Genomic DNA, 26290 nt, shown 5'->3' with positions numbered 1-26290 from the left:
GCCCCAGGGAGGGTGGGGACAGGGGCCGCGGGGACCTGCGCTGGCTCTGGTCCAGACGTCCAGTCATGAGCCATGACTCGCCCAAGGTCACGTCTTGCTCGAGAGCTGCCTGGCACACCCCGCCCTGGAACATATGTTTTTTAATGTATTTTTAATTAAAGTCCATACTTTATTCAGATTTCCTTAGTTTTTGCCTGACGTCCTTCTCCGTCCCAGGATCCAGGACCCCACGTGGCTCCTCTGTGACGGTTCCTCAGACTTGCGCGTTTTCGACGGTTGTGAGGACCCGTCAGGGATTTTGTAGAGGGTCCTTCCGTTGGGGTTTGTGTGGTGTGTTTCCGGTGGTTAGACGGGGGTGGGCGTGGGGGGGGCCTCTCGTCACATCCTGTCAGGGGCGCCTGCCGTCACCTGACCCGTCACTGCTGGGGTCGACCTTGGTCGCTGGCTGAGGCGCGTCTGGGAGGTTTCCCCCGGGCGAAGCCACCCTTCCCCCACTTTTCACGCTTCACTCTCTGGGAGGACGTTGCCGGGTGCAGCCCACACCGAAAGCGGGGGGCGTGCTCCGCCGGGGGTGTCCGCCTGTGTTCTATTCATTCAACCATTTGTTTACACCAGCGGGGGCTCGTGGGCGTTTACCTTACTCTCTGGGTTAGAATCCAGGGCTACGTGGGTTTGCTTGACTCGTTCGGCTCTGACCCAGAGGCCTCTGCCGTCACCTCTGCCAGGACCCCCGAGACCTGGCTCACTGCAGGCGCCCAGGCTGTCCAGAACCCCTCTCGAGACACACGCAGCCTCACCTGTCTGCACCTCTCCCGGCGCTGAGAGTGTTCGGGGCTAGCTCACAGGGGCCCCTGTCAGCCCGGAGCCGGGCGTTTCGTCCTCGCTCTGTGGATGAAGATGGAGTGTCCCTCCTGGTCCCATGGCCACCGGGTAGTGGAGGCAGGACGTGTGCCCAGGTCCCTCAGCCTGCCTGCACCTGGGGTACCCATCTTCGGGGCAACCCAGGGCACAGCGGGGAGCAGAATGTAGGCACCCACCTGGCTGTGCCCAGACCCTGTCACTCACATGCCTACCACTTCCGCCTCGGGGACAGAGCTGATGAAGAGAAGGGAAACGGAGCCAGAGATGAGTGGTGGCTGCCTGCGCTGGGGGGCTCCCCGAGATTAAATGGCTGCCCGCTCCCCGCCCCAGTGCTCCAGCAAGACCAAGCTCTAGTGGGAGCCGGATTCCGAGGGGCCCCTGGGGAAGGTCACAGGGCTCGGGCGGGGCGGCCGCTGTGGGTCTCCGCCTGTCCTGCCCCCCGCCGTCCTGCCCCCCGCCGTCCCGCCCCCCGCCTGGCATTGCTGGCCCGGGCCTGGGCCCGGCACAGGCACCACATTCAGCTCAGGTTCCTGCCAAGGAGGTGCTGGGGACATGGCGTTCCCCTGGTGCCCGGCCAGGCGGCTGTCCGCCCTCCCTCCCCCGCGCGCACTTGCAGCAGCAGCAGCTGAGTTCTCGAGCTCTGCCCATCCCGAGACGCATGCTGCCCGCACCCTGGGCCCTCGGGCCAGCCCCGCCGGCCTGCCGGCCACGGAGGTGCTGGGGGCAGGCCGCCTGTCCGGAAGGTGCAGGCCAGGGCTCTGCGGGGTGAGTGCCTGGCCCCTGCTGACCCACCTGGGCTGGAGGGGGCAGTGGCCCCATGTCATCTTCCTCCCTCTGGGTCTGCCCAGGGCCCGGTCCCAGGCCTGACCCAGCCTGATGCTGGCTCTGCCCCCTTCCCTACCTTGCAGGGGACACTGAGTGTCTGGCACTGAGCGCTAGCGTGCGGCTGTCCCAGGCAGCTGTGGCCCCCTCCCCCGCACGGGGGCCTCCTCCACCCGCCCCCCCCCCCCCCCGCTGTCCTCCTGGCTGCGAAAGCGGAGCCTCCTGGGCCCCGGCTCGCACTGGGGACCGGCCTTCCCAGAGCCCTGGTCCGTGAAGGCTCCCAGAGCACTCCGCTGGCCTCTCCTGGCCAAGGTGGCCCTGGGCTGTCTGTCCTTCCAGGGCGGGGGGGTCAGGGCTCACCAGGACCCCAGCAGCCCTGTCAGGCCAGAGGTGGCGTGGAGGGCACAGGGTGGGGCTGCCAGACCCGGACGGCAGAGTCGGGACCCTGCCTAAGGCTCTCATGGGTCCCGACGCGGGGTCGGCGGACCCCACCTCTGTGCAGAAGGCTCACGGGAGATTGGGGAGTCCCAGCGGGAACCTGGCAAGGGGCCGCGGGGGAGGGGCCTTTGTCACCCACAGGGCCAGCTGGGAGGCGAAGGGCGGTGGTCCCCAGGACAGGAGCGGGACGGGGGGCCCGGGCTCTGGGGGGATGGCCGCATCTGGACTGTCGTCCTGGAGGATAACGGGGTGTCGTTACGTAACCACCCAACGAAAGCAAGAGGGTCGGGAAGGGATGGAGAGAGTACCCAGGGTGTGGTGCGGCTCCTGCGGCCCCCCCGGGAGCTGACCCTCTGGGCACAGGGGCGAGTCCGCAGCAGTGGCTGGAAAGAGAACTTTCTGCCAGGAAACTGCCCCGCTGGTGACCCAGCCTGTGCCCCTCAGCCACGGCGAGAGAACGTTCGGGCTCACCTCAGCCACGCAGGACGGAGGAGCTGCTGGAGCTGGCCCCCTTGGCCCCCTGCGCCCCACGGGACCCCAGCTTGGCCGGCCCTGCCCGGGACCAGGGTACCTGCTGCGGCGGACCTTCTGGCCGTCCCTCACTTCACACCCAGGGGCCTCCATGGGCTCTTGGGCCCCAAACACTTGCGGGGTGCTGCCTGAGCCCCCAAGATCCCCAACTCCCCTTCGGCTCCAAGCACGGGCCAAGCGGGGCCTCGCGTGCCCGCGGGCGCCCGAGCGGGGCTCGGAGAGTAACTCCTAATTAAACAGAACGTGAAATGGGGCCGCAGAGCGAGTTCTCAGACCTCGCGGGTTTGGAAGAACGAACGGCCCATTAGCGCCAGCCACTTCTGCCGCGGCCGCAGGGCCGCAGAGCGGGACGGAGGGCGCCCGGCAGAGGACGCGGCGCCTCCTCCTCCGGGACGGCGCCTCGTGGGGAGCGGGCGGAGCGGCCGCCCGGCTGATCTATCTGTGTGAACGCCCACAGTACTTCGGACTAATAAAAATATTTAATAAAGGATCGAGATGGTTTATCTGTAATGCAAAGAGAATCACATTGCCCATATTTTTATTACTGAAAAATTGGAAGCAGGAAGAAATAATGGTACGAGCCACTGTATAAATGACAAAAATGCCCATTCCGGGTACGTGCTCCCCGCGACGATCCCACTCGACCCTATAAACATAATCTATCCGCACGTCTCCTCCGCCGACTCCAGAGTCGCCCCTGCACGGCGGAGTTTAATGTCGCTCTGCTCTCAGCAGCGCAGGGAAGCGATTAAATAAGAAATAAATTCGGCTGTCATTGCATTTAAAATCGAATCAAGGACCATTTCTTACCCCAAATGAACCAGCTCCCCTTCCCTGCCCGTAAGTAGGCTGCTGTTTGCCGAGCCATTTAGAGACGTGTATACAGTCAGCTCGGTGCATAATGCTCGTGCTATAACATCATCTTTATGGGGCCGCCGCACAGAGCTGCCGAGGGAAACCCATAAACAGCACATGGCTTTTTAATTTAAAGTTATAGGTGTGAGACGCTGCAGCCCCGTCTCAGATCCATCTGACTCTCGTTGGCGGAACTCGCGGCAAGAAGCGAGGACTGGACGGCTGCCTGGCAGCCCCTCTCTACCCCCTTACCTGCTCCCGTGGGGAGGAGGGGCTGAGGGGGAGCTGAGGGGCCCCCGAGCCCTAAGCCCGCCCTGCCGGCCAGCGGCCAGCGGGGCACGGCCTGGGGGAGGCGCTCTGGCACAGGGTGGTGGGGGTGCTGCGGGCTCGCCCCTAGGCGGGAGGTGCAGAGCACAGAGCCCACCCAGGCCTGGGTGACTTCCTCCCCTCAGTTGGTGTCTCCAGGCTCAGGCGGGGGCTGGGAAGCAGGTGGGGGCTGGAGGAGGCAGACAGAGGGATGGAGGAGCTGGAGGCTGGGCCCGCCGCCTGATGGCCCGCCACGCGATGGCCTGTCAGGTGCGGCCTCCGCGGTGCTCTGCCAGCCCTCCCGAGAAGGCGGGGCGCCGAAGTTCCCCTCAAGAGCGGTTCGACAGGGTTTAGCCTTCAAAGGAGTCAGGTGTCAGGAGAAGCTGGACTCCGTAGCCCTGGCGTCCAACCCTGGACCGTGCCAGAGAAGCCGCGAGAGGGTGACGGGACCTCGCCTCGGGTGGGGGCGTCGCTCGCCTGCTCCCAGGCCCGGAGAACGTGTGGAAAGCCTGGCCAGGAGCAGGCATTCCCCACGCCCCACGCCCCGGCTGCCCTCCTCGTCCTGTGACCCTCGGGCCAGCCTGCAGGCCTGCACCTGACTCCTCGGCGCGAGCTTCTCCCTGCTCAGGCAGCCACGAGTGTGTCTGTCTCCTGCAATCGTGCCGTCTGCCGGATGCTGCTTTCAAAGGGGGCCGGCAGACGCTCGCTCACGCCCCTTCCTCCTGCCACTCCAGGGCCCCGCAGAGGGACGCCGGGGGCCGGCGAGGAGTGGCCAGGGCCCGGGAGGTCTGAAGTCCCATGGAGCCCCGACTCCAGCCCCTAGGGCCCTCCGAGTCGTAGCGGGAGCAGTGTCCCCTGTCCGAGCCGCTGCCGGTAGCTGGTGAGGGAGGGAAAAACTCAGAGACGCCCAGGTTGGGGGATGAGGGCCAGGGAGGGGCAGAGCCTGGCTTCAGGGTCAGGCCACACTAGAGCGGAGGCAGGCCTTGCTCGCCACGACCCCGAGCCCAGTGCAGCACCCTGGCTGCTGAGTCCTGCCCTGCAAAGCGGGGCTGTGGGGGACCCCGCTGCTGCGCCGGTGGCCACCGGGGAGCACGCGGCATGTGGCGGCCGCGCGGGACCCCGGGGCCTGGAGCCGGGCAGAGGCAGCACCCGGGGTGGCCACCAGCCTGTGGCTGCCCCATACGCCCTGTGTGACAGCAGGGCCCCCAGAGCGCTGGGTCATTGGCCTGGCCTTGAGAGGCCCCAGTCACATCTCTGACCTCTGACTCTGGCTTCAACAGCCGTGACCTCTGACCCCTCACCAGGCCGAGCCTCACACTCCACTGGACCGTCCTCCGCATTTGCTGACCTGCCGGATGCTGTCACAGGAGGGTCTGTGCAGCCGTGCCCACCCCTGACCCTCGCCGCACACCGTCCACCACCCAGGGCTCAGGCACCTGTCCCTGTGGGACTGGACGCCAGGTGGAGTCCTGGGCTGGGGCTGTCCGTCTGGCGAGCATCCAGGGCGTGTCTGCGGCCACGCTGGCCGAGTGCGTAAAGGTCAATGTCACCCCCCTGTTAATGGCTCGCCGTGCTATGATGCGCGATACAAACTTCAGAATGAATCACCTCGCCTTCCGAAGCGTCTGCGTTTCCCCCGAAAGGAAGCAGGGCTAGCAGCCCTCGCCGGAAGGTCCGTGCTTGCTGGATCACGGCCCACCAAACATCTCTTGCTCGCTCATGATTTTACACCCTGCTCCCTCACAAAGGTCTTTGCGTGTGTTCTGGCCCCAGGTTTTTAAATGCTCAAAGGGAAAGGGGCTCATCTTCCGTCCAGGGCTGCGTCTGCAGGCGTGGGGCGGGCCACGGGGCACGAGCCGCACCCCCGAACAGCTCCCGCCGGGCGCAGGCCGTAGCAGGCTCAGACCCCTGAGGCCACTGCAGCTCGTCCTCTGCTCCACCCGCCCCTGGGCAGAACCTCGCTCTGTCCCTCGGCCCCAGGAGACAGGGGAGAGGGATGTCTCATGGTGGAGGAAGTGAGCTCCCAGAGGGGCTTCTAATGTTAGAGCCCCAAACCCCCCAGGCCCGGGAACAGCCGTGGACGCCATCATGTCCCGTCCGTGTGTGTGTGTGTGTGTGTGTGTGGGTGTGTGTGTGCGCGCGCCTTCACACGCGGGCTGGGGGCACCGCACCCGGGGACGGTCCACATGCTCTCAGCCCCTGAGCCCCAGGCCAGCCCGGTGGCCAGGCTACCTGCAGCTCTCCCAGCCCCCACTCTGCCTGGCAGCCCCCAAATCCAGTGAAGAGGTGCCAGGGCCACCCCCAACCCCCCCGGGTGTGGAGGGTCAGAGATGCTCCCAGGCCCCTCCGGAAACAGGTCAGTTTTATCTTGCCCGAGAACAACAAATCATTCTCTGACAATAATCGAGATGAAGAGACATTTAATTACGAGGCCATGAGACACGGCATGATTGTTCACGTTAAAGTGACAGCCCCGTCTTGAAGGCTGAGCCTGGGAGCTGCTCAGAGGCTGGGGGCTCCAGGCACCAGCATGGGGCCGGTTGCCAGTGCCCTAAACTCCTCCCTCCCACTCAGGACGGTCTGAGCTGCAGGAGAGCTGGTGGAGCCCGGCTGGTCACCCCAGGGGCTGCCCTGCCCGCATGCCCCAGGGGCCGGAGCCAGTGCCTTGCGCTCACAGGGGGTCCATCTAGCATCTAGCGGTGCTGACACCCTTCCCGAAGGGACTTGTGACCTTGAATAGCCAGCGGGGTGAGGAGGGGGGACCGCGGAGGGCAGACCGGGGTTAAGTGAAGCAGCTTGGGCATTGGCTCAGGGCTGACCTCGAGAGGTGGCCCGTCCCAGGGCCCAGTGACACTGCTCCCTCCCGCAGCCCCTCCACTATGCCCAGAGTCCCGCGGTGGCTCCTGGGGTGCTGTGCTCTGTGGGGTTCCGGATTCCCCCTGGGTCCCGCGGGCCTCGGGGGCCGCAGAGGCCGCGGGGCGGGGGGAGCAGGCGGGAGCCCGGCAGCCCGGCCGTGGGACTCGGGGCGCTCGGGGACAGCCCTCGCAGGCCGGCTCCGAGGGAGGCCGCGCGGAGCCCTGTGCCAGGCCGGGCAGCTTGTGCGACGCCTTCGAGCCAAGCTGGCGGCGGCACTTGGCAGCGAGCGGCAGAGGGGGAAGCGATGTTTGCAGACTGCGGGCGACAGCTTCCCAGCCGCGACCGCGCAGGTTCAACAGAACAAGTGAGCAGCCGCGGCCGGCACGGCGGGGAGAGGCAGCCGCGGGCGCCGCCCGCCCCCGGCTCTGGGCCTGGCCTGGGGCCCCCTCTGGGCGCCGTCTGGGGATGGTGAGCAGGGATGAGCAGTGGGCCCCAGGGGCGATCTGGGGGGACGGGCCCGCTGCCCTCTGACAGGGCTCCTGCTCTAGCCACGTCCCCGGGAACTGCCAGGCTGCCCCAGGCTGGCCAGCCTCGCCCGGAAGGGCTTGGGCCAGCCGTCTTGGCCTCCGTGCCCGCCTGGCCCCTCTCTACGGCAGCCTCCATCGCCCTGCCCAGGGAGTGGGCGCCCGCTGCCCGCCTGTCCCCCACGGCGGGCGGGCCTGGGTGCCACAGGCTCCCCGAGTGTTTGAGCCGATGGGGGTGCATGTGTCCAGCCCGGCCAGGACGCAGGAGCTGCCTGGGCACAAGCCTCGGTGTGCACAGGGGACCGCAGCACGGGTGGGGGCACCTCAAACCCGTGGAGCTCGTGTGTCCCAGGCTGCACGCAGGCTCGGCAGTGACCGCAGGGCCAACCTCGTTCCCAGCCCGCAGGCTCTCAGCTCTCTGAAGGGCTGCAGACCCTACCACCCCCCGCCCCCCACCCCCGGCCTCGCTCAGCCCCTGCCCCGGGGCCTGCACAGCCCACGGCTCAGAGGCAACAGGCAGCTGCTGCCGTGGGAGGAAGTGCAGCCCCCGGGGAGGGCGGGGGGAGTCTGGGGGTGTGGGAGCCCCTGCACACAGAAGCGCTGTGGGTTGCTGGGAGGACTCACTGAGTCACAGAACCCCCCCCCCCCAGGCACATGACTGCTTTATTATTTGTTGTCATTATTATTATTTTAATTTAGAAAAAACGGTGATGTCCCAGATGCGAGGAGTTGCTTTGTAGAGAGAACTGGCCTTGGCCTTGGAGGGGGCAGAGTGGGCTCCAAAGGGCCTCGGGCTGTGGCCTCCTCAGGAGCAGGCCGGCAGCCCCCACCCCACCCTCAGTGTCGGGTCTGCAGATGCCCGTCCTGCTCGACACCCAACACCCCGAGAGGAGGTGCCGACCCCTGTGCTTCTCCTCCGGCCTCCCGGTTTCAGGGTGCTCCTCCCCCACTCCCCCCCTCCCCCAGGCCCCAGAGGCCCCGCCAGCTTTCCCAGGCTCCCAGCAACCCTGACCTTGGCCTCCGCCCTGCACTCGCACTCAGGGGTGGGGCGTGGGGCAGGGTGGGGGAAGGGACTGGTTCCCATGAGGTCCCTCCATTCCCACTGGGCTCTCCTGGGCCCCAACTCTAGTCTCCTCTATGCCTCTGTGGGTCCCCATCGTCCCCCAAGCGAAGCAGGAAAGGTGGCTTCCACTGCCGTCACCAGGAATCAGACTTCCTGAGGGGCACCATCCCCCCCTTTGCAAAGGAGGAAACAGAGGCCCAGAACATAGGCCGTGGCGGGCAGGGCACCCTCCGGCCCAGACCTGGACAGGCAGAGATGGATGCTTAGCTCAGGTGAGTGGCAGCCATGGGTCCTAGCTCAAGGTCACGGAAAACCCTTGGAGAGCCATCGAGAAGGGATGTGTCTGTTACCACCTGGGGATGTGGCTGTTGCCCTCTGAGGAAGGGGCCTGAGCCTGGCCCAGGGCCCCGCCTCCGAGCCCCCACCTCCACTCCCCAGGTCCTTTCCAGGAGGTGAGAACAGAGGGTCGAGGGCAGTGCGCAGCCTGGCCCCGCGCAAACCGGCGCCTTCGATGGGGCAAAAGCAGCCTCCGTCCTGGGAGGCCTGGCCATAGGCCCCGGGTGGGTTAAGCAGCCCCAGACCCTGCCCAGCCTGGCCAGGTGCCTACAGGGTGGTGGCTGGGGCTCAGACCCCACCATCCAGACCCCCCGCCGAGGCCACTCGGCTCCCCAGAAGCAGGTGATGATGTCCGCGCTTAGGGCCCATGGAGTGATTATTAATAGCACGCCTGCCAGTTATGGGGCTGAGCAAGGGCGTTTGACTGCGGGGACCGGTTTCCGCCAGTCTGGAGAGCTGGGGCCCCTGCTTCTGTCTTGGGAGGGACAAAGTGACTAGATTTATTGTGGCTGCAAGAGATCCTCATGTACTTAGCACCTTCTGGCCCCTGGTTTGGGGGTGCTGGGGGCTGAGACGGGTTGATTGGCAGGGCCGTGGGGGGCGAGCGGGCCTCTGGAATCACCCTTTCCCGCCCCCCGCTGCGTGGGCGGGTCTGTTAGGAGGGGCGGGGTCTAGGAGAGGAAGCTGCCGCCCCTTTCTGCAGTTTTCCTCACCAGGCCCCGCCTTCCCTACCCCCTTCCCTCCCCCAGCCCCTCAAGACCAGCACCACCATCCACACCAGGCACCCCCCAACTCAGCCAAGTCCCTTCCCTCTCTGAGCCTCAATTTCCTTTCCTGCAAAGTGGACAAAGTAAGAGCAGCTTCTGGAAGATTCCATGACGCCCGCCAGGCCAGCCCCGGGATGCGCATGGCCTTCCGAGGGACAGGGCTTCAGAACCTGAAGGTCCAGCAAGGCCGGCGGCCACGGGCCAGGCCAGGGGAGCCAGCCCGCTCCCTCCTCGCCCCTGACACACTCAGGCGGACTCGCGCCATCGAGGGGACGCGGGATCGTACCCCGGCGCTGGGAGAGCAGTCGACGGGTCTCTAATTTCCATACAGTAACTGTCTTATTAAATCTAAATTTAATGTGCTTTTGGAATCCTTAATTTAAAGTGTTACTGCACCCACCATCTGCTCCGCTCTCTAAATACAAATGCGGGGCACACATGACTCAGAGCAGCGAGCAGCAGGGAACCGAGGCGCCGGGGTGACTGCACGCACGGCTGTCACCGCGGGAGCTGGCCCGCCTCCAGGTGCAGGGTCCAGGCGCTCGGGGCGTCGGGCAGGACAGGGGGACGTCCCAGGCCGGACGCCCCGCCGGGGCCGAGGCTTGCTCTGGCCGGTGCAGGCCCTGGCCCCGGCCTGCCATCTCTGCGGGCTGCGGCTCTGCCGGCGGCCTTTGGAGCCCGCTCCGGGCACCTCCGGCATGAACCCCCTCCTTGACCCCTGACCATGGCCCAGGGCGCCCACGGAGCCTCTGCCGCCCCCCTCTCTCGACACGGGTGCCTGTGGGGCCCACCACGTTGCCACCCGGGACCCTGGACGCAGAGCCCTGGGTCAGCACCTTGGCTTCTCCGCCCGGTGCCAGGCGCACCTCACCCCTGCACCCCGCTGACAGATGGCCTCTGTCGCAGCAGCGGGCCCGGGCAGGCCTGGGCCCAGCCTCTGCTGGGGAGATCACGGGCAGGCAGCACGAGCGAAGCCCCCTCCACGTGGGGTGAGGGCGGAGGTTGCAGACTCACCACCTCCCGTTCTCGGCAGAGAGGGTCCGAGGGGGGCCTCCGGGCCACGGTCCGGCTCCAGCTGCAGGCCCGGCGACGTGCTGCCCCTCCCTCCACATCTGCGAGAGGGCACCCGAGGCTCCCGGCGGCCAGTGGCCAGGACGGACGTGGCCCAGGGCCCGCCCCTCCACAGGGCTCATCATCTCCTGGGGAGCCGGCTGCCGGGCCCTGATGCCCCTGGGCTCTTGGTGCAGAATCGCCGGCTGAGCGTCTGCCCTGCCCGAGCAGAACCCGCCTAGCTGGCACTGGCTGGCACTCACCGACTGCGTGCGCTGGGCACCAGTGCGTCTTCGTAAACACGGTCCCGAGAGGCCCCCGAACCCCGAGAAGTGGCATCGGCATGGCCGCATTCCATGGAGGAGGAAACGGAGGACAAGGACGCCTAAGCAGGGGCCACGGACACTCGGGGCGTATAAGTGGCCAAGTCCTCTTCACTCCTCCCACCTGGGCCCAGGTGGGCGCCCAGGGCAGGCCCCTTGTCCCCTCCCAGGTGGCCCCGAGGAGCAGGGCCGTGAGCTGGCTCTTTCTCTGCCACTCTCCCCTCCTCAAAGAGCCTCCTGGGTCGCCCGCAGGACAGGTTGGCCCCCTCCTCAGAGGGGGGGCCGAGGACGCCCCTCGCGGTGTGGGCTGGACAGGCGGGCAGCACCTGGTGGCAGGGGGAGCGGCGTCACCGAGCGCTGGCCCTGGCTGAGCCCGTCCAACCTGCCCACCTGCCCGTCTGGGACGCTTGCTCCCCTGGGGCAGGGGTGGGGCCCAGCGGCAGGGGCGGGTCACAGAGGCCAGCGCTGTGCAGGGCCCAGGTTCAGATCCTGGCTCTGCCGCCTTCTGGCTGTGACCAGACAACACTCAAACTCCTGAGCCGCAGCCTCCCCGTCTGGAGCTCGGGGCCACGGTGGTGGGGCTTCGGCGAGGTCAGTCGGGGTTCCAGCGCACCCCAGGGACGCCCGAGGTGCCACCGCCTCCAGCACGAGGACCAGAGGGCACATGGATAGGGGTCAAAGGCCGGGCTGTCCTTGGGTGCCCCCCGCCCCCACCCTTCCAGACCTCGGGGGCTCCAACGTGGGGTCCTGGTTTCTGTGGGTTCTGTCATCTGCGTAATTCCCATGTGGCTGCAGCAGCCCCCCGACAGCGCCCTCGGCCCCCTCCCAGCTCCAGCCCTCGCCGCTGGCCACACGCACCCTAGGGGAGCCACGGGGGCATGGCCCGAGGTGAGAGATGGCCACGTGCACCTTCCTGGGGGGCCTGTCACCCCACCCTTGCAGCAGGAGTCCTGTTGACACATTGTCACCTCTAGCTTGTCCCCGAGTGCTCAGACCTGTCTGGACAGTGGATATGGGCCCCAATCCTCCCCCCTCACTCCGCCACGGCCCCCTCCCGGCCCAGGGCCCTAACTTGCTGGCTACCTGCCCACCAACCTCCTTCCCTTCGCTGAGAGAGACCCCAGAGTGGTCCCTGTGTGCGCTTCTGAGCAGACCCTGGGGCCGGCGACTGCGTGGACCACACAGAGCTGTGACGAGCCCACCTCAAGCCTCCTGGCGGTGGCAGGCAGGCTGGGACCCCTTTTAGCCAGGCTGCTGCCAGCAAGGCACGGGCGTGGGGGGCGGCTGGGACGCCCCTGCCCGCAGGCCCTGGCTGTCCTCTAGGCGATGCAATGCCTGACCAGTGGGGGTGGTGAAAACGCACCACTCAGCCCGCCAGTCATGGCGGGAGCGGCCGTGAAGGTGGCCAACGCGGCGCCCCAGCCCCCGCCCTGCCCACTCCCCACCGACCCCCTGTGCTGGCCAAGCCCTCGCCAGGCCTCGCCAGGCCTCTGCCTCCCCCAGCTTACACCGGCAGGCCCTGCCCCAGGCTCGAGACCCACCCCGCCCCCCGGGGCTCCAACCCTTTATGCAGAAGAACAAAGGGCTCCGGGCAGAGCCTCTGGGTCCTGCTGACTCTGCACCCTCCTCCCAGAACAGGACAAAGGGGTGAGGGGAGGGGGAGGCTGAGGCCGAGGGCTCTGGGCAAAGGGGCTGATGCTGTCCGTTCCTTCCGAAGCCTCAGCCTCTGTGGGAGGCCGGAGGCCGGAAGGGACTGAGCACAGGCCAGCAGGTGCCCAGCTCCCTCCTACACCTGCCCCAGGAGAGGGCGGGGCTGGGCAGCCATCCCAGAGCAATGGCAGGGGTTGGGGGGGAACCTGGGTTCCAGCCGAGACCACCCCCCTCCCATACACACACACACACACACCATGGGCAGCTGCTGCTGGTGAGCTGGGCTGGGGACGGCAGGACAGCTCCACAAACAGGAGCAGAAGCAGGAAGCTGAGAGCCACTCACCCCAGGGGACGGAGACGGGCACACCCCGCGCTCCCCAGCCCTGCCCGGGGCGGGCTCCTGTGGCATTTCTGCAGGAGGGCACACTCAGGGGGACCCCAGACCTGCACACCCATTGCTGCAAGGGTCCCCCAGGCAGGGGCCCTTTTGGAAACCATGTCCACTCACTTTAGACTTTGTACCTGTTCCGTGCTGGGCACATCACTGTGAGGCAGCCCTATAGACCCTGATAAAGAAGACAGTGAACAAATCCCGGCTCAGGCAGAGCTGGCGCTGCGAGGCCCGGGAAAGGAGGAGCAACTGGGGGTGTTGTCAGGTCAGAGGTGGCCGCTCCGGATGAGACCCCCACAGGCCAGAAGGAAACGAGGCCCCGCCACGCAGGTGTCCAGGTCCAAGAAGCCAGGGCAAGGGCCGGAGCCCTGACCCGACCCACGTCCACCAAATGCTGACACAAAGCCGCTCCTGCCCGGGGCCCAGGGCGAGCTTGAGGGGAGCCCTGTGGACCCCGCACGGGAGAAGGGGCATGGGTGCTGGGCCCCGAGTCCAAGCCCCAGCCCAGGGATGACCTGCGGGAGACGCTTCAAGAGACAATTGGGAGATGGAGTGGAGGGGCCCCGCCCGCGATACCTACTTGCAATTTCCCCTACGTTCACGTGGGGGCAGGCTTGGTCCAGCAGGTGTGGGGGCGTGGAGGAAGGTGCCTGCACACCTGGTGGAGGGCAAGCAGGTGAGCCAGGTGAGGCAGCTCTTCCAGTCGCAGGCAATAAGAGCCCCTCTCCCAAGCACGTGAGCCCTCGGACCTCCTGCCTACCAGCCCCCTGCCCTTAAAAGGCGCTGGGGAAAGGTGGACAGTGGGCAGAGAGACCGGGGACGGCCCCTCCCCGTACCGGGGCTCCTGGTTCCAAAGGACATCGGGATGGTTGGTCACCCTGCTCCCAACAGCCCGACCACCCCCTCCTACCCCGAGCTTCTCAACGCCTCCCTCCCCCGAACCCCACTGTCTGAGCAGAAGTGTCAGCACCTTGAGTTTGAACTGACTTTATTATTCTGTAAATGTGAATTTTACAAAGCGCTTTACAATGAACTGATCACATCCTTTCGTCTCTTTGCAACAAATTTCCACCTTCTCACGAAGCAGCGGCTCCGAGCGCCAGGAGCCCCGTTTCCTGGCTGCGGGCGGACGCTCCTGCAGGTCGCGTTACTGCTTCGGCGTCGGCCGCGGCTGAGAAGCGAGTCTGGACTCTGCCGAGTAGCAGCACATAGCGAGGACGCAGGAAGGACAAAGGTTTCCTCCTCCTTCGAAACGCAAAACAGAAACAAAACAAAAAGCCAGCATCTTCTGCGGCTGAAAACGAGCTCAGTGGCATGTGAGACCAGCCTTTACACAGCACAGGAACGGTTTCTTTATTTTGTTTGATTTTTAACAGTCGTGAGTTACAGCACTACCTAACCCCTCGCCAGACTCCACACCGTCTCCTTGGCGAAGCCTCCAGTCTCCAAACATTCCGTCCAGAGGACAAATGGCCTATTTGTGCCCAGTGCCATCCAAATGTTCAAGTCAAAAATATTTATACGTTTTATACGTAGTTCTTTTTTTTTGTCTGCTAAAAATAGTATTGCAAGTTTTGGCTTCTTGTTGACATAAAAATTACAATCATGTGCAAAATGCTAACAACGAAGCAACTGATCAGAATTCAAGCAGGTTGTCCAATCTGAGTGCTTTAGATTCTGCATAATTTTCCTTTTCGCTTTTTTACCCCCCCCCCAACAAAGAAACACAACAAGCAAACAAACAAAAACCCCAAACCTTTGCCACACGAGAAACATCTTGCGCCAAGCCCCAGCGGTCCCGCGTCTCGGCGGGAGACGCGCTCGGAGCCGGCCGGCCGGCTGACGGCGGATTTAGGCAGCAGCCACATTCTGAAACAGTAGTTAAAGCTCAAGACAGCTACGAACTCTGGATTCCGCGGGTGGGGTTTACTGCCGGGCGGGGGCGAGCAGGCTTCTCGGAGCTCTGAGTTGGTTAATGGGCAATTGGCCTTTTTCTACTGCGGCAAGATATTTCCATAAAAGTGACCCGTCTGGGGGCACTCTGAGCAGTAAACGTTGGGGGTGGCACTGGGCCAGGTGCTAGAATGTTCCTGCTGGCGGGGGGCGGGGGGGGGGGCGGGCAGGCCCACCACACCACAGTCCCTGCAGGGCACAGGCCGCGTGGAGCCCCCCGCCCCTGCCCCCGGCCAGCCCCCCGCCCCTGCTCAGAACGAGTGGTCCTGGAGGACCACGCCAGGCTCAGAGCCCCCACCCATGGCCGCCCAGCGCCCGGGAGGCCTGAAGGGGCTGCAGGCCGCATGCCCGCCCAGCGGTCTCTCCCCATGCCGCTCGTCCACGGCTTCGTCCACCTGCAGGGGACGAGGCGAGACAACCGAGTCCAATGCAAAGTGAAGCGACCACGGAGAACCCCGGGCGAGGCCACAGTGCAGGGAACGGGACAGGATTCAAGTACCGAGGCCCGCCAGCCAGGCGGCGGGCCACCCGGCTCACAGTATGTCACACCTCTGGCCCCTTCCGAGGGCCCGAGGGACCGTTCGCACTCCGTCCCAGCCGCCTCCTGCAACACCCCCCATGCCACGGGGAGGGCAGAGGGCGGGGGCGGCTGCTGGATCTGGGGCCAGCGCCGCGTCAGCCGCCGCACGGACCCGACCCTTCTCTCCTCCTTGGAAAGGCGCTGCTACGACTTAGCTCTAACAGGCTCTACGCAGTGTATGTGTATTGCTAATGGTCAAGCTTAGGAATAAAGGTGCAGACATCTCATAAATACTGAGTGGCTCGTCTCTCCTTCTACGGGGTCTGGGTGTCGGGATCGCGCCGGCGGGACAGGAATTAGTCGTCTTGTAAACAGAGGAGGGGGAGGGTCCGCTTTTCTTAATTGGTTTTCCTTGGGAAAAATGATCAAAAGATGCTAAGGCACTCTGGAAGGTCCCTCCGAGCCCAGGGCGCCGCCCGCCCGCCGCCCGCCCCGGGAGGGCAGGCATCCAGGACGCGGAGGGACGCCCCGGCAGATACAATCATCAGCCATGCCTGTCTGCAAACACTCCGGACCCACGGCCGCCGTGGGACACATTAGTGCAAAACGCTCGGCCCGGCCCGCCGCGGGCACAGGGCGAGCTCGGGGCCATTCACATGCGACGGTTCAAGTCTCACTCACAGCTCACGTTCCGCACCCAGCAACAACGCAGACGGCGGCCGGAAACCTTGGGGGCAGAGGTCACGGCACGTTGTGCTGGCCTGAGCCACGGCCAGGCCTCTGTGCGGCCACCGCCTCCTGCGCCCGGCCGGTGGCACCCCTCCCTGTCCCAGACCCCGGTGGGGGGCCACGCCCGCTTTGGAGGGGCCGAGAGAGAGAGAGAGAGAGAGAGAGAGAGAGAGAGAGAGAGAGAGAGACAGAGGGGGAGACAGAGAGAGGCCTTCTGTCAACAGCCAGGACAGGAGGGCCCGTCTCCGGAAGGTCCCCAGAAATGGTCAAATTAAAGTGCAAATTTGGGTGGGGGAAGCAGACAAAGGGACGTGCCAGAGGGGAGATGAGCGGGGGTCAGCCTCACCTGCTGGCACTGCCACCGCCCTGTGGCCACCCGGGGGTGCCAGGGGAGTGGCCTCCGCCAGGCGCGGGGAGGACTTGGTCCTGGTCCCTAGCGAGCTATGGGCCCCGGGCCCGCAGCAGGGGAGGGAAGACGGGGTCGGTCTGATGGCTCCCCCGGGAGCTGCAGCCCTTGGGGCCCAGGCCCATGGCGCCCGGCCCGCATGCAGGCGTGGGCAGTCCCGGAGCTGGGAGGGGCTCCCCTGCCCGCCCGCGGCCCCCTTGCCGGCTGTCAGAGCTGTCTGCAGGGTGGGCACACGTCTGGCCTGGCTGGAGGAAGCCCAGGAGGCTGTGTGCAGGCTGGGACGCCGCCCCGGCCTGCCCCACAGGAAGGCGGCGAGTAGCAGGAACGGGGAACCCCGTGGGAAGGCGCCTAACTGCTCCCCCGGGCTGTGCCCCGCCGGACCCCACAAAGGCCCTGCAGCTGGGGAAGCTCAGCTCCGTGGGCCCTGGGTGGGGCTGAACCCCACCTGTCCAGCCTGTGGGCACTGGGGACTGAGGCACCACACGAGAGATCCCCTCGGGCCTGCGCGAGGAGGGATGTTCAGCCGTGCCTGGGCGTCCTGTGACGTGGGAAGGCCACAGCCCCAGATAAGGGCACAGGGCCGCTGGGCAAGAGGCTCCACGAGCACTTTGGGCAGCCTGTGGACACCCCTCCCCCCAAAACCAGCAATAAAACTTCAGAGGAAACATTCCAGCCTCAGACTCACTCACAGCTGGGATGGGCCTCCCTCACCGCACCTCCCTTACTCCCCAGGGCCTTGTGCCTGCTGCCCCTGGGCACTCCGCGGACTGCCCAGCTCAGGCCTGTGCCCACTGCCTGCTCGTGGCTCCAAGGCTCAGAGCACACGTGGCGAGCCCCCACTCCAGCCTGGCCTGGACCCTGCCCTCCACCAAGCAGCACCCCCAACCCCCGCTGGCCCAGGGGCCTCCACCTCATCACACACCCTAGCCACACCTCCCGGGGCCTCTGCTCCCAATGGGAGGTCAGCGGGACCTGGCCCGGGGTGGGGGGACGTGGTATACAGAAGACCTGACCCCAAGTCACAACAGGGACGCCAACCCTAATTTTTTGCTCTTTTGGGTCCGACAGTCTCCAAACCAGGTGTGAACCAGACCTGAATTGGGATGAGAACAAATGAACAAACACGATCCCGACAAGGCCGAGGCACACGGGGTGACGGCCGCACCCCGTCTGCACTGCGGGCGGCCCGGGGGGAGGGGCCGGGCCCAGGCGGCCGAGGGGCCCCGCAGCTGCCAGGCAGGGCAACGGCCGCACCGGCAACCCGGCCCCCGCCTGCAGCGGCAGCGAGGCCCAGCACCGGCCTCCACCACTGCTCCCCGTGCACACACACATGCACACGCTCACACACTCGCACGGCGGGCCTGACCCCGACTCAGGAGGGAAAACGGGGAGTCCGGCCCCTGACGGGCAGGCGGGACCCTCACAGGGAAGGACAGGAGCCCCCACGTCACAGGCCCCTGGCCCTGTCCCCGCAGAGGGAGCCGGAAGGGCAGGAGGCTGGGGCGGGGCGGGGCGGGGCTCCAGGGCGCCTGGCGGCCTCTCGCCCCCTCCCCAAGGGCGGGGAGGAGGAGCCACGACTTGGAGACTGACCTCGAGTTATCAAGACGACCCTGGGCCCTTTCTCACAGCCAGGCCTCCAGTGGCCTAGTTGTTTACAGTGTCACGAATGCATTGTTTCCTTCATAAATTTTAAGTACAAGCAGAATAAAAATCACATTTTTCTCAGGCAACAGCAGTTCAGTAGGTAAGTGGCTTGATCACATTTGTTTGTATTAGTAACGCATGCAAGCAGCTAGTACCGGTCCCCGGGGTCCCCGGCGGCCCCGCGGCCCTCTACAAGGTCCCCGCGTAGGCACCCTCCTGCCTCCTGGCGGCCGGCGTCTGGGGCCGGCTGGAGCTGGCGCTGCTCTGCTCGAAGGGCTGGGGGGAGCCCTGGCCGTCGGGGGGCAGCGGCTCGGGCGCGGCCACCTCCTGGATGACAGAGCCGGGGCCGTCGGCCTCCTGGCCGGCCTCGAAGGCGGGGTTGGCGGTGGCGCCCAGGTCGCCGTTGGTGGCGTCAGTCCTCAGGGCCACGATGGCGGCGGGGTCGCCCCGGCGCTCGGCATACAGGCGCTGCTCCAGCACCTGCGCCGCGGCGGGCGGGAGCTCGGGGTCGAGGGCCAGGCCGGCGGCCGAGGCGCCCATGACCGTGCGGTACATCTCCACGCCCTCGGGCAGCATGGACTTGATCTTGGGCAGCCAGCGCTTCCGGACGCGGCGGGCGTTGGTGCACATGTCCGCGGCGATCACATTCATCTCGCTCTCCTTGAAGCTGGGGGCGAAGTTCTGGCAGTACACTGTGGGGACAGGGCCGGGCGGCGTGAGCGGCCGCGCCCTGCGGGGCCTCCGCGCTGCCCGCCCTCCGCCACCCCAGGAGCCGGGGCCGAGGCCCCCCGGGTGGAGCTCCGGGGACCGTCCTCCGTCCCGCCTCCCACGGGCGCAGAGACCGCGTGGCGCTCAGGGCTCTCCCGGCCTCAGCCTGAAGACCCGTGGTCGCCTCCCCGCTGCTCGGCTCTGTGGGCCACGCTACACTTGGCAACAGTCCCTGGCCACCCATTCAGGGCGGCAGATGGTCAGGGCATCAGGGCACAAGGCTGCGGGTCCGGCAGGATGCAGAGCGCCAGGGACCCTGGCCCCACCTCGACTGCTGGCCGGCTCTGTGGCCTTGGGCAGGCCCCTCGCGTCTCGGGGCCTCCCTTCCCCCTCTGTCCCACCAGCCCTGGCTCCGGGGCCGGGTCAGACGAGCCTGGCCAGAGCAGGGCTCGTGTCCGGCCGCAGGCTGGAGGTGGCGTGCGGAGGGAGGGGGTCAGCAGCCCGGAGGAAGCGAGCAGCTGCGGCGTCACCTGCGTCCTCGCGCACAGTGAAAACCGCCCGCCCTCGCGTCCTCCACCAGGGACCACGAGACCCAGCTGTCCGAGAGCCTGGAGCCTTGAGGCAGGTCCCGGGCAAGCGCCTGGCCCCGGGTGAGCCCTGCAGAGGGTAGCGTGAGCTGCACCCTGTGTGCGTCTCCCTGGAGCCCAGCCGGCACCCCACACCCTGGGCCGTAATTACCGACTGCGAAGGCCCCTGTGCGCTCTGAAATGACAGACGTCTTTTAAGCAAGAAACTAAGAGTGTGTTTCATGTGCCTGCAGCCCCAGGAGGACGTGCGCTTGGCCGGTGTGGCCTCCACCGGGCTCTGGGTGGCCTCTCCTCGGACGGGCGCGTGGGATGGGGCGGCGTCTGCCGCGGAGCCGGCTGGGCTCCGCCCCCGCGCCCAGAAGCGGGAGGCAGAGACGCCGAGCAGATGGCAAAGGCTGAGAATAACCTCCAAATGTAAATAAGGGGTTTTGTTCAAAAAGGAAAATTAGATCTATTTCACGTATTAAAATAGTTTCGCAGCTGAATCCATCACACTTGGAAACCTACCAAGGATGTTCGCACCTCGAGACCTGGCTCGTCCCTCTCCCGCGACCCGCAGCCCGGCCTGGCGCCTGGGGGGCTGCCGCTCCCAGCCGAGACGGAGGGGCGTCGAGCCCCTACCCTGGCCCCCGGCCCCCCGCCCCCGGCCCCAGGCCCTTACATTTCACAGCGTTGAGGACGCGGCTGTCCAGTGGCTTGCGGCTCGGGTCACTGGTGGACGAACGGATGCCCGTGCCACAGCTGTTGGCCAGCGTGTTCCTGGTGGGGGGGTAGGCGGGGGTCCACGTGAGGCTCTGGCTGCAGGCGACCACGGGAATGGGCATCCCCGCTGCCCAGGCGGAACGGAGGAGCCGGGAGCCTGCGGCAGGGGGCGCCTGGCTCCCCCCTTGGGCTGGTGCCCGTCCTGGGGGTCGAGGTGGAGGGCGGGGAGCAGGGCCCACACCGCTGAGGGACAGACGGGGAGAGCAAAGCCCCCTAGGGGAGGGGCTGCCTGGCCCACCCACGACGGAGCGAGGTGGGCCGTCACTTCATCGGGGAGACCCCCCCAGCCCTCCCGGCAACGCCCAGACCCTGGCCCTCACCAGACCCAGGACCCCCTCGCTGGGGCCCGGCGGGTGTGACACTGAGGGGCACAGCCGGGGCTCTGGGCGAGCAGAGGGACCCACCTGTCGAAGAAGGTGGCGAGCAGCCTCCTCAGCAGCACCTTGTGCTTCACCCCCGCGCACAGGTGGCAGTTCATCAGCTGGCCACGTGTGATGTAGACGCCGGAGCCTGCGGCCGCCAGACGGGACACGTGAGGCCCCGGCCCCGGGCGGCAAGCGCGGGCTCCCAGGACCCGCCACCCAGCAGGCGCCACCCGGGCCTGGGCCCCGCAGAGCGAGGACTGTCACTGCCAGCTGGCTTTGCTGTGCTGAGGGCCTGTCACTCGAGGAGGGACCCTTGGTGGCTGCTCGAAGGCTGTCCCCAACTGCCCTTCCTGCTTCAAGGGAACTCCCTGGTTCCTCTGGGGGTTGAGGAACACTCTGTCCTTCCTCAAGGTCCCCTCCCAAATACCAAAGAGCCACAGGCGGTGACGGGGAGCTGGGTGGGGCCTCCCCCGGCTTCTCCTTGGGCTGCACCGGGGGAACCGCCAGCCGAGGGCTGTGGGGTGACCTGCGAGCCCACAGGGTGCTGTTTACCCTGAGAAGCCTGGCGGGCTGGGTGCCCCACAGGGCCGCAGCAAAGGGCTGAGACATCGGGGGGGGGGGGTGACCCCGGGAGCTCGGGGATGCCGCTGCCCGCACTGCACGCCCAAGGGCATGAGGCCACTGCCGGCCCCGTCTCCCCGGCCTCCCCCTGTGACCGAGCATCTCTCCATCAGGTGGGGACGGTCTCCCTCACTGGGGGGCAGGGCGGAAGGGCCACACAAGGCCCTGCTCCTCCAGGACACCTGGCCGTGGCTGCAGGGGGCCTTGCTAGCCCTGCAATGAGCCCCATGAGCCCAGGCCCCAGGGGAGCAGCAGCCAGGGCTTTGAGAAGCACACGGCTGACCGGAGGGGCCCAGCGGGGCGTCTGGTCCACGGCATCAAACGGTCCCCGGCCTCGCGTCCACCCAGGTCATACCTGCAGAGCCTAAACTCGACAGAACAGGTTGCCCTGGGCCACTGGGCAGGACACCCCATCACTGTGGGGAGCTCTGTAAGGGAGCCTGGGGCCTGGCGGGGCCTGGCAACCTGACATCCAGCTGGGGACCGGGTGGGGCCAGGGCAGGTGGCAAGCCCTCACCTGCGACCCCAAGCACCAGCAGGAGGCCGCGGGAAGGCAGGGCCCTGCTCCCGGAGAGCCCTCAGCGAGAAGCTTCCCCCAGGGCCAATCGCAGTCCGTCATGCCCCACACAGGCCCCTCCCGAACGACCCCCGGGTCCTGCCCAGGACAGCGGTGGCAGCAGGGGTGGGGTCCAGGGCATCGCCCCTGCCCCACCCCGGCCTGGCCTGGCCGGACCAGCTGCTGCCCTGCGCATGCGATGGCGAGGCCGCCCTCCTCACCCCACGGGGAGCTGCCCTCGGCACCCGAGCTTCCCGCTGAGGCAGCAGGGCGGGTGGAACCCCACGATGCTGCTGCCAACAGGAGTGGGGGCCCCAGCAGCTGGCAAAGAAGCCCTGAGCAGCGGGAGGAGGGAGGCGCCTGTGGGCCTGGCCAGCCCATGTGAGGGGCCCTACGGGGGAGCGAGAGGCCCCTGAAAACGCTCCATGTCCACCAGCTTGGGTGACAGTGCCATCGAGTCCCAGCGTCCCCTCAAACAGCCTCGAAAATCTAAAAACGGTCCCAACGCCGCCCAGATGAACGAACGCTCTGCCCGAGGCGCCAGCCCTGACGCGGCTCTGACTCGGTTCTGCCCTTGCGGAAGAGCCGCCTCGGACCGCGAGCCGCTGTGCGGACCTGCGGTCGTCACCCCGCAGGCGCGGCCATCGGATACTTGGGGGGAGACGCGGGGGGCCAGTGAGCTGGATCTGACTTGGTTTTATCGTCGGCCTAAATTAAAACAGCCGCCCTGCCGATCAGAAGCGAGACCAGCCCAGGGGCTTCAATTAAGATGCTAAATTAATTCCGCTGAATAACTCCTCTTAATGACGCATCCTTCTAGAAGGAAACCAGAGAAGACCGGCTGGCTGGTGACGACTGCGCCACTCTCGGCCCGGGGAGCGAATCGCCCGCGGGGCGGGGCGGGGCCTCACCTGCCACCAGCTCCAGCTTCTCGCCGGGGTCGCCCTCCGAGTAGAGCTTGGGGTGGCAGCGGTAGCCGATCTGGCTGATGAGGCTGGCGGGCAGCGCCACGAGGTCACGACGGATGAGGACGCAGGAGCGGCTCTCCAGCGGCACCGGCTCGGGCTTCTCCTGCACTGTGGACACAGAACCAGCCGGGTCAGGGGCCCCGGCCACGCCCGCTCCCGGCCCGCGGGCCCTGCCCTCTGCGGGGAGGCCCAGCGAACCGGGGAGCAGAGGAAGGCAGGCGAGGGTCGCCCGCCCAGGCCCGGGAACATGTCGCCGAGGGCCCCGGGGGCACCCGGGGGGCGTCCAGGAGGTGGAGGCCTGCGGGCCAGGCGGGCGTGAGGGCTCAGTGCGAGGGGAGCAGGTGGGGTGCAGCACCCCGTGAGGGGGTGCTCCCCCAGAGGCCGCACCACGCACCCTAGGCCCAGGGCGGCTCTGAGGACACCTGCCAGCACTAAGCACAGCCAGGTGGGCACGATGGGCATTGTCCTTGACAAACCACCGCTGGGGACAGCCAGGGGACCCTGGGGGAGCCAGGCCTACAGCTCCAGTGTGGGAAGGGACGGTGAGGCCCTCTCTGGCGTCCCCAGTGGGCACAGGTGACAGGCCGGGCATCAAGCAGAGAACCACCCGCCCCTGCCCTGCCCACTGGCCCTGGCCTTGCCTGCCCTGGCCAGGGTGGGGGCTCCCCTCTGCTGCTCACAGAGGCCCGGAGTCTGTCGGGCACCTGCCGGGCACCCACCACACCTGCTGAACCGGGTGCTGGGGAGGCCAATGCTCCCACTAGGCCCCGCGCCCCCCGCCTCCCACAGCCTGCCCGCTTTCTGCAGGCGTGGAGAGGCCTGCACAGAGCGGGGCCCCGGGGCACAGGCCCCCCGGCCCCCAGCACACTGCGCCCGGCATCGGTCTGCCACTCTCCACCCGCCCTGACAGAGGGCGGGGGTGCCACTCCCTCGCCCGTGTCCCCATCACATGGGTGGCTCTGGGTCACCTCCCAGGAGGGCCACCTGCTCCCGGCCAGCTGTCACCACCGAGGACATGGGGCAGGCTCTGCCACACACCTGGCTGAGCAGTGGGGCCGCCCTTCCCTCATCCACGGTGCATGGGGGATGGGCTCCTGAGCAGGAGGAGATGGCCTGCAGAACCTTCCAGGGCTCGGGTGCCTGGAGGGCAGGGCCGGGCTGGGACCTGCTCCCCAGCCAGGGCAGGGCAGGTATGCCCGGCCCCTCAGCCCGGCCAGTGCCCCTGCCCCCTCTGCTCCGGGACGCCCTCCTTAGGGGGTCCAGCAGAGGCACCTGAGCCTGGGGGTACGGAAGGCCGGGTGGGGGAGGGACCTGGGGAAGCTGAGCGGGGGCCTCAGGAGGGAAGGTGGCAAGAATCAGTCCTGGACAGATGCTCTCCCCTCCCTTATCCCCCAGACTTCCAGAACCTAGAGCAGTCAGGGTGCGAATCAGCCCCAAATTATCATTGCACCAAGTTCTTGGAGGACAGCCGCACCTCTGGGAGCCAAAAATCCTGGGGGAGTCCCTTGGACCAACCTGCTGCTCCAGCCCTCCCCCCTGGTCTGGAGTCACACAAACCCCCATCCAGGGACGCCCAGGCCACCCCTGCACCCTGTGCCCCGGGCTCAGCCCCTTCACAGGAAGGTGCCTGCCCGTCTGTGCAGGGACAAGGGACGGGGCTGGGGCGCTGTGGCTCCGGCCTGGCTGCGGCCCAGTTCCCGGCCCAAGGCAGGCGTGCGCCGGTTAGCAGAGCCCGGCAGCACCGATCAGGGCGGCCAGACGGGGCCGCTGGGGGGGCAGCGTTCCCCACCAGGCACGTGGTGGGGACACAGCAGGCGGAGGGGTCACAGAGAGCAAACGAGCAACGTCCCAAAAGCGGAGCCCCGGTCTCTGGGAGGGGGCAGAGGGAAACCCACCCGATGGCATTTTAAAACTGAGCATCTACCCCCCCCATCCCCCCCCCCCCCGCCTGCAGCAGTCACGGTCACCGCGGGCGGCCTGGCATTTACAGAGAGCTCGCCGGACCCACAACTCCCCCTCCTGCACTTTCCGTAAACAGCACGTGCTGTGCGCGCCCCACAGGCCCCCAGCCCGGCCGCCCGACTGCCCCAGAGCCTCTGTTCCTGCTTTGCAGTGTGCACGGTCGCCAGCCAAACACCCCGAGCCTGAGGGGCGTCCCATCTGGACTGCGCTCGGAGCTGCCCCTCACCTGGCCCTGGGGACGGGGGTGACAACGAGGTCTGGAAACCCCCGAGCTCGTGCTGGGCACAGTGACAGAGCCGCCCTCAGGTCCCTGGTGGGCTTTGGACGGGTCATTCCAGCCGGATGGCAGGGTGGTGGGGCCCCCTGGTGGGCTGGGTGGCCGGCTGCAGACTCCGCACACCGCGCAGCGCGCCCCCAGGCCCCGGGGCACTCGGCGGCCTCCTGCCGCCCCAGGCCCAGCCACCGTGGCTGAGCCGCCACCTTCGCCATCAATGACCCCGTTCTCGATGGCCCAGCCTGGTTCCAGGACCGTGGGCTCCACTGTTTGGCACCGTGAAGTGGGGAGAGGAGCATGCGAGGGAGCGGCAGGCGAGTGAGCTCCCCACATGGGAACGCGAGTCATGGCCACAAAGGTCCCAGCGGAAGAATCCGCAACGACAGCTCATCTGGGCAAATGGCAGTAGCGTCACGGGAAGGCAAGTAGGTCATGTTGGCCGAAGAAAACATAAGTGTGGTCACAGGACATGTGGGCGGGCCCTCCAGGGGCTCTCGCTGGGGTCCCAAAGGGGTCCCCGAGAGCCCTCAGGCCCCGCTGCTCCCACCTTGGGACCCTGCATGAGCCCAACCAGCGAAGGAGGGCCGGGGCTGAGGCCGTCGCGCTGAGTGAGAGGGGCCAGTTGTGGAAGGCCACGTCCCATGGGACCCCCACTCACGGGAGGTCCCCGCAGGGGTCGGAGCCACAGAGACAGGAAGTGGGCGGTGGGGCTGGGGCAGGGGCTGGGGCTGAGAGTTTGACCGGGACAGAGTTCCAGTGGGGAAGATGAGGAAGTCCTGGAGAGGACGCTGGTGACGGCCACATGCGGTGTGGACTGCGCCGGATGCCACCCAGCTGTGCGCTCGCCCTGGTGAAGACGGTCCCTGTTATGTGTCCTTTACCACAATTAAGACATTTTTTAAGGAACGGACAGAAGGAGCGACAGGTGCTGAGGCGTGGCGGGGACCCGGGAGGGTCCCACTGGCCTCTGCGCCAGCACCGTCTCGGCCTCCTCAGAGTCACTGACTCAGAATCTGAAGAAAGCCATGGACTCCACCCCCCCCCCCCCCGAGGAACACAGCAGGGGGCCCCGACGGGGAGCGTGTCCCCAAGGAATCACGCAGGTGGCACCCTCGAGACAGCACAGGCAGCCCTACCCTTGGGAGCCCCCGCCAGCATGAGCAGCCGCCGGCAGGTGGCTGAGCCGCGTTGCTCAGGCCGAGGGGAGCCCTGCTAAGGTCGGGTGAGGACAGGGCACGGGGGACCGAGAAAGTGACAGCCACTCCACAGAAGTATATGGCGTTTGTTAAAATGGCAGAAAGAAAATGAACCCCTAGTCCTTAATTACATAGAAAAACACAACTCGAACGGAGTAGAAAGAAAAACGCTGAATCACACCGTCTAATTTTAAGACCCACTATCTATCTGCGTTAGTAACTGAGCCTGTGTGACCAGGCGAATGGAGAGCGTGTGGCCCAGGA

General features: G+C 66.8%; 1 protein-coding gene across 8 annotated transcripts in view; it reads right to left on the bottom strand.

The window, feature by feature from the left end:
- Positions 1-13746: 13746 nt before the first annotated feature.
- The window catches only part of NACC2 (NACC family member 2), a 60289-nt gene continuing 47745 nt past the window's right edge, over positions 13747-26290 (bottom strand). For all 8 annotated transcript variants that reach the window (XM_036239281.1, XM_036239283.1, XM_016153031.2 and 5 more), the window contains 4 exons: positions 22538-22702; positions 20489-20594; positions 19984-20081; positions 13747-18719 (listed from right to left, as the gene is read on the bottom strand). In XM_036239281.1, the coding sequence (XP_036095174.1) occupies positions 18217-18719; positions 19984-20081; positions 20489-20594; positions 22538-22702 (872 nt within the window). In that variant the 3' untranslated portion in view covers positions 13747-18216. The remainder of the gene's footprint in view (positions 18720-19983; positions 20082-20488; positions 20595-22537; positions 22703-26290) is intronic.

This window comes from Rousettus aegyptiacus, unplaced genomic scaffold (genome assembly GCF_014176215.1).
Source record: "Rousettus aegyptiacus isolate mRouAeg1 unplaced genomic scaffold, mRouAeg1.p scaffold_m13_p_3, whole genome shotgun sequence".
NCBI classification, from domain to species: Eukaryota; Metazoa; Chordata; class Mammalia; order Chiroptera; family Pteropodidae; genus Rousettus; species Rousettus aegyptiacus.
The sequence above is the reverse complement of the archived record's forward strand: the minus strand, read 5'-3'. Positions and strand labels throughout refer to the sequence as shown.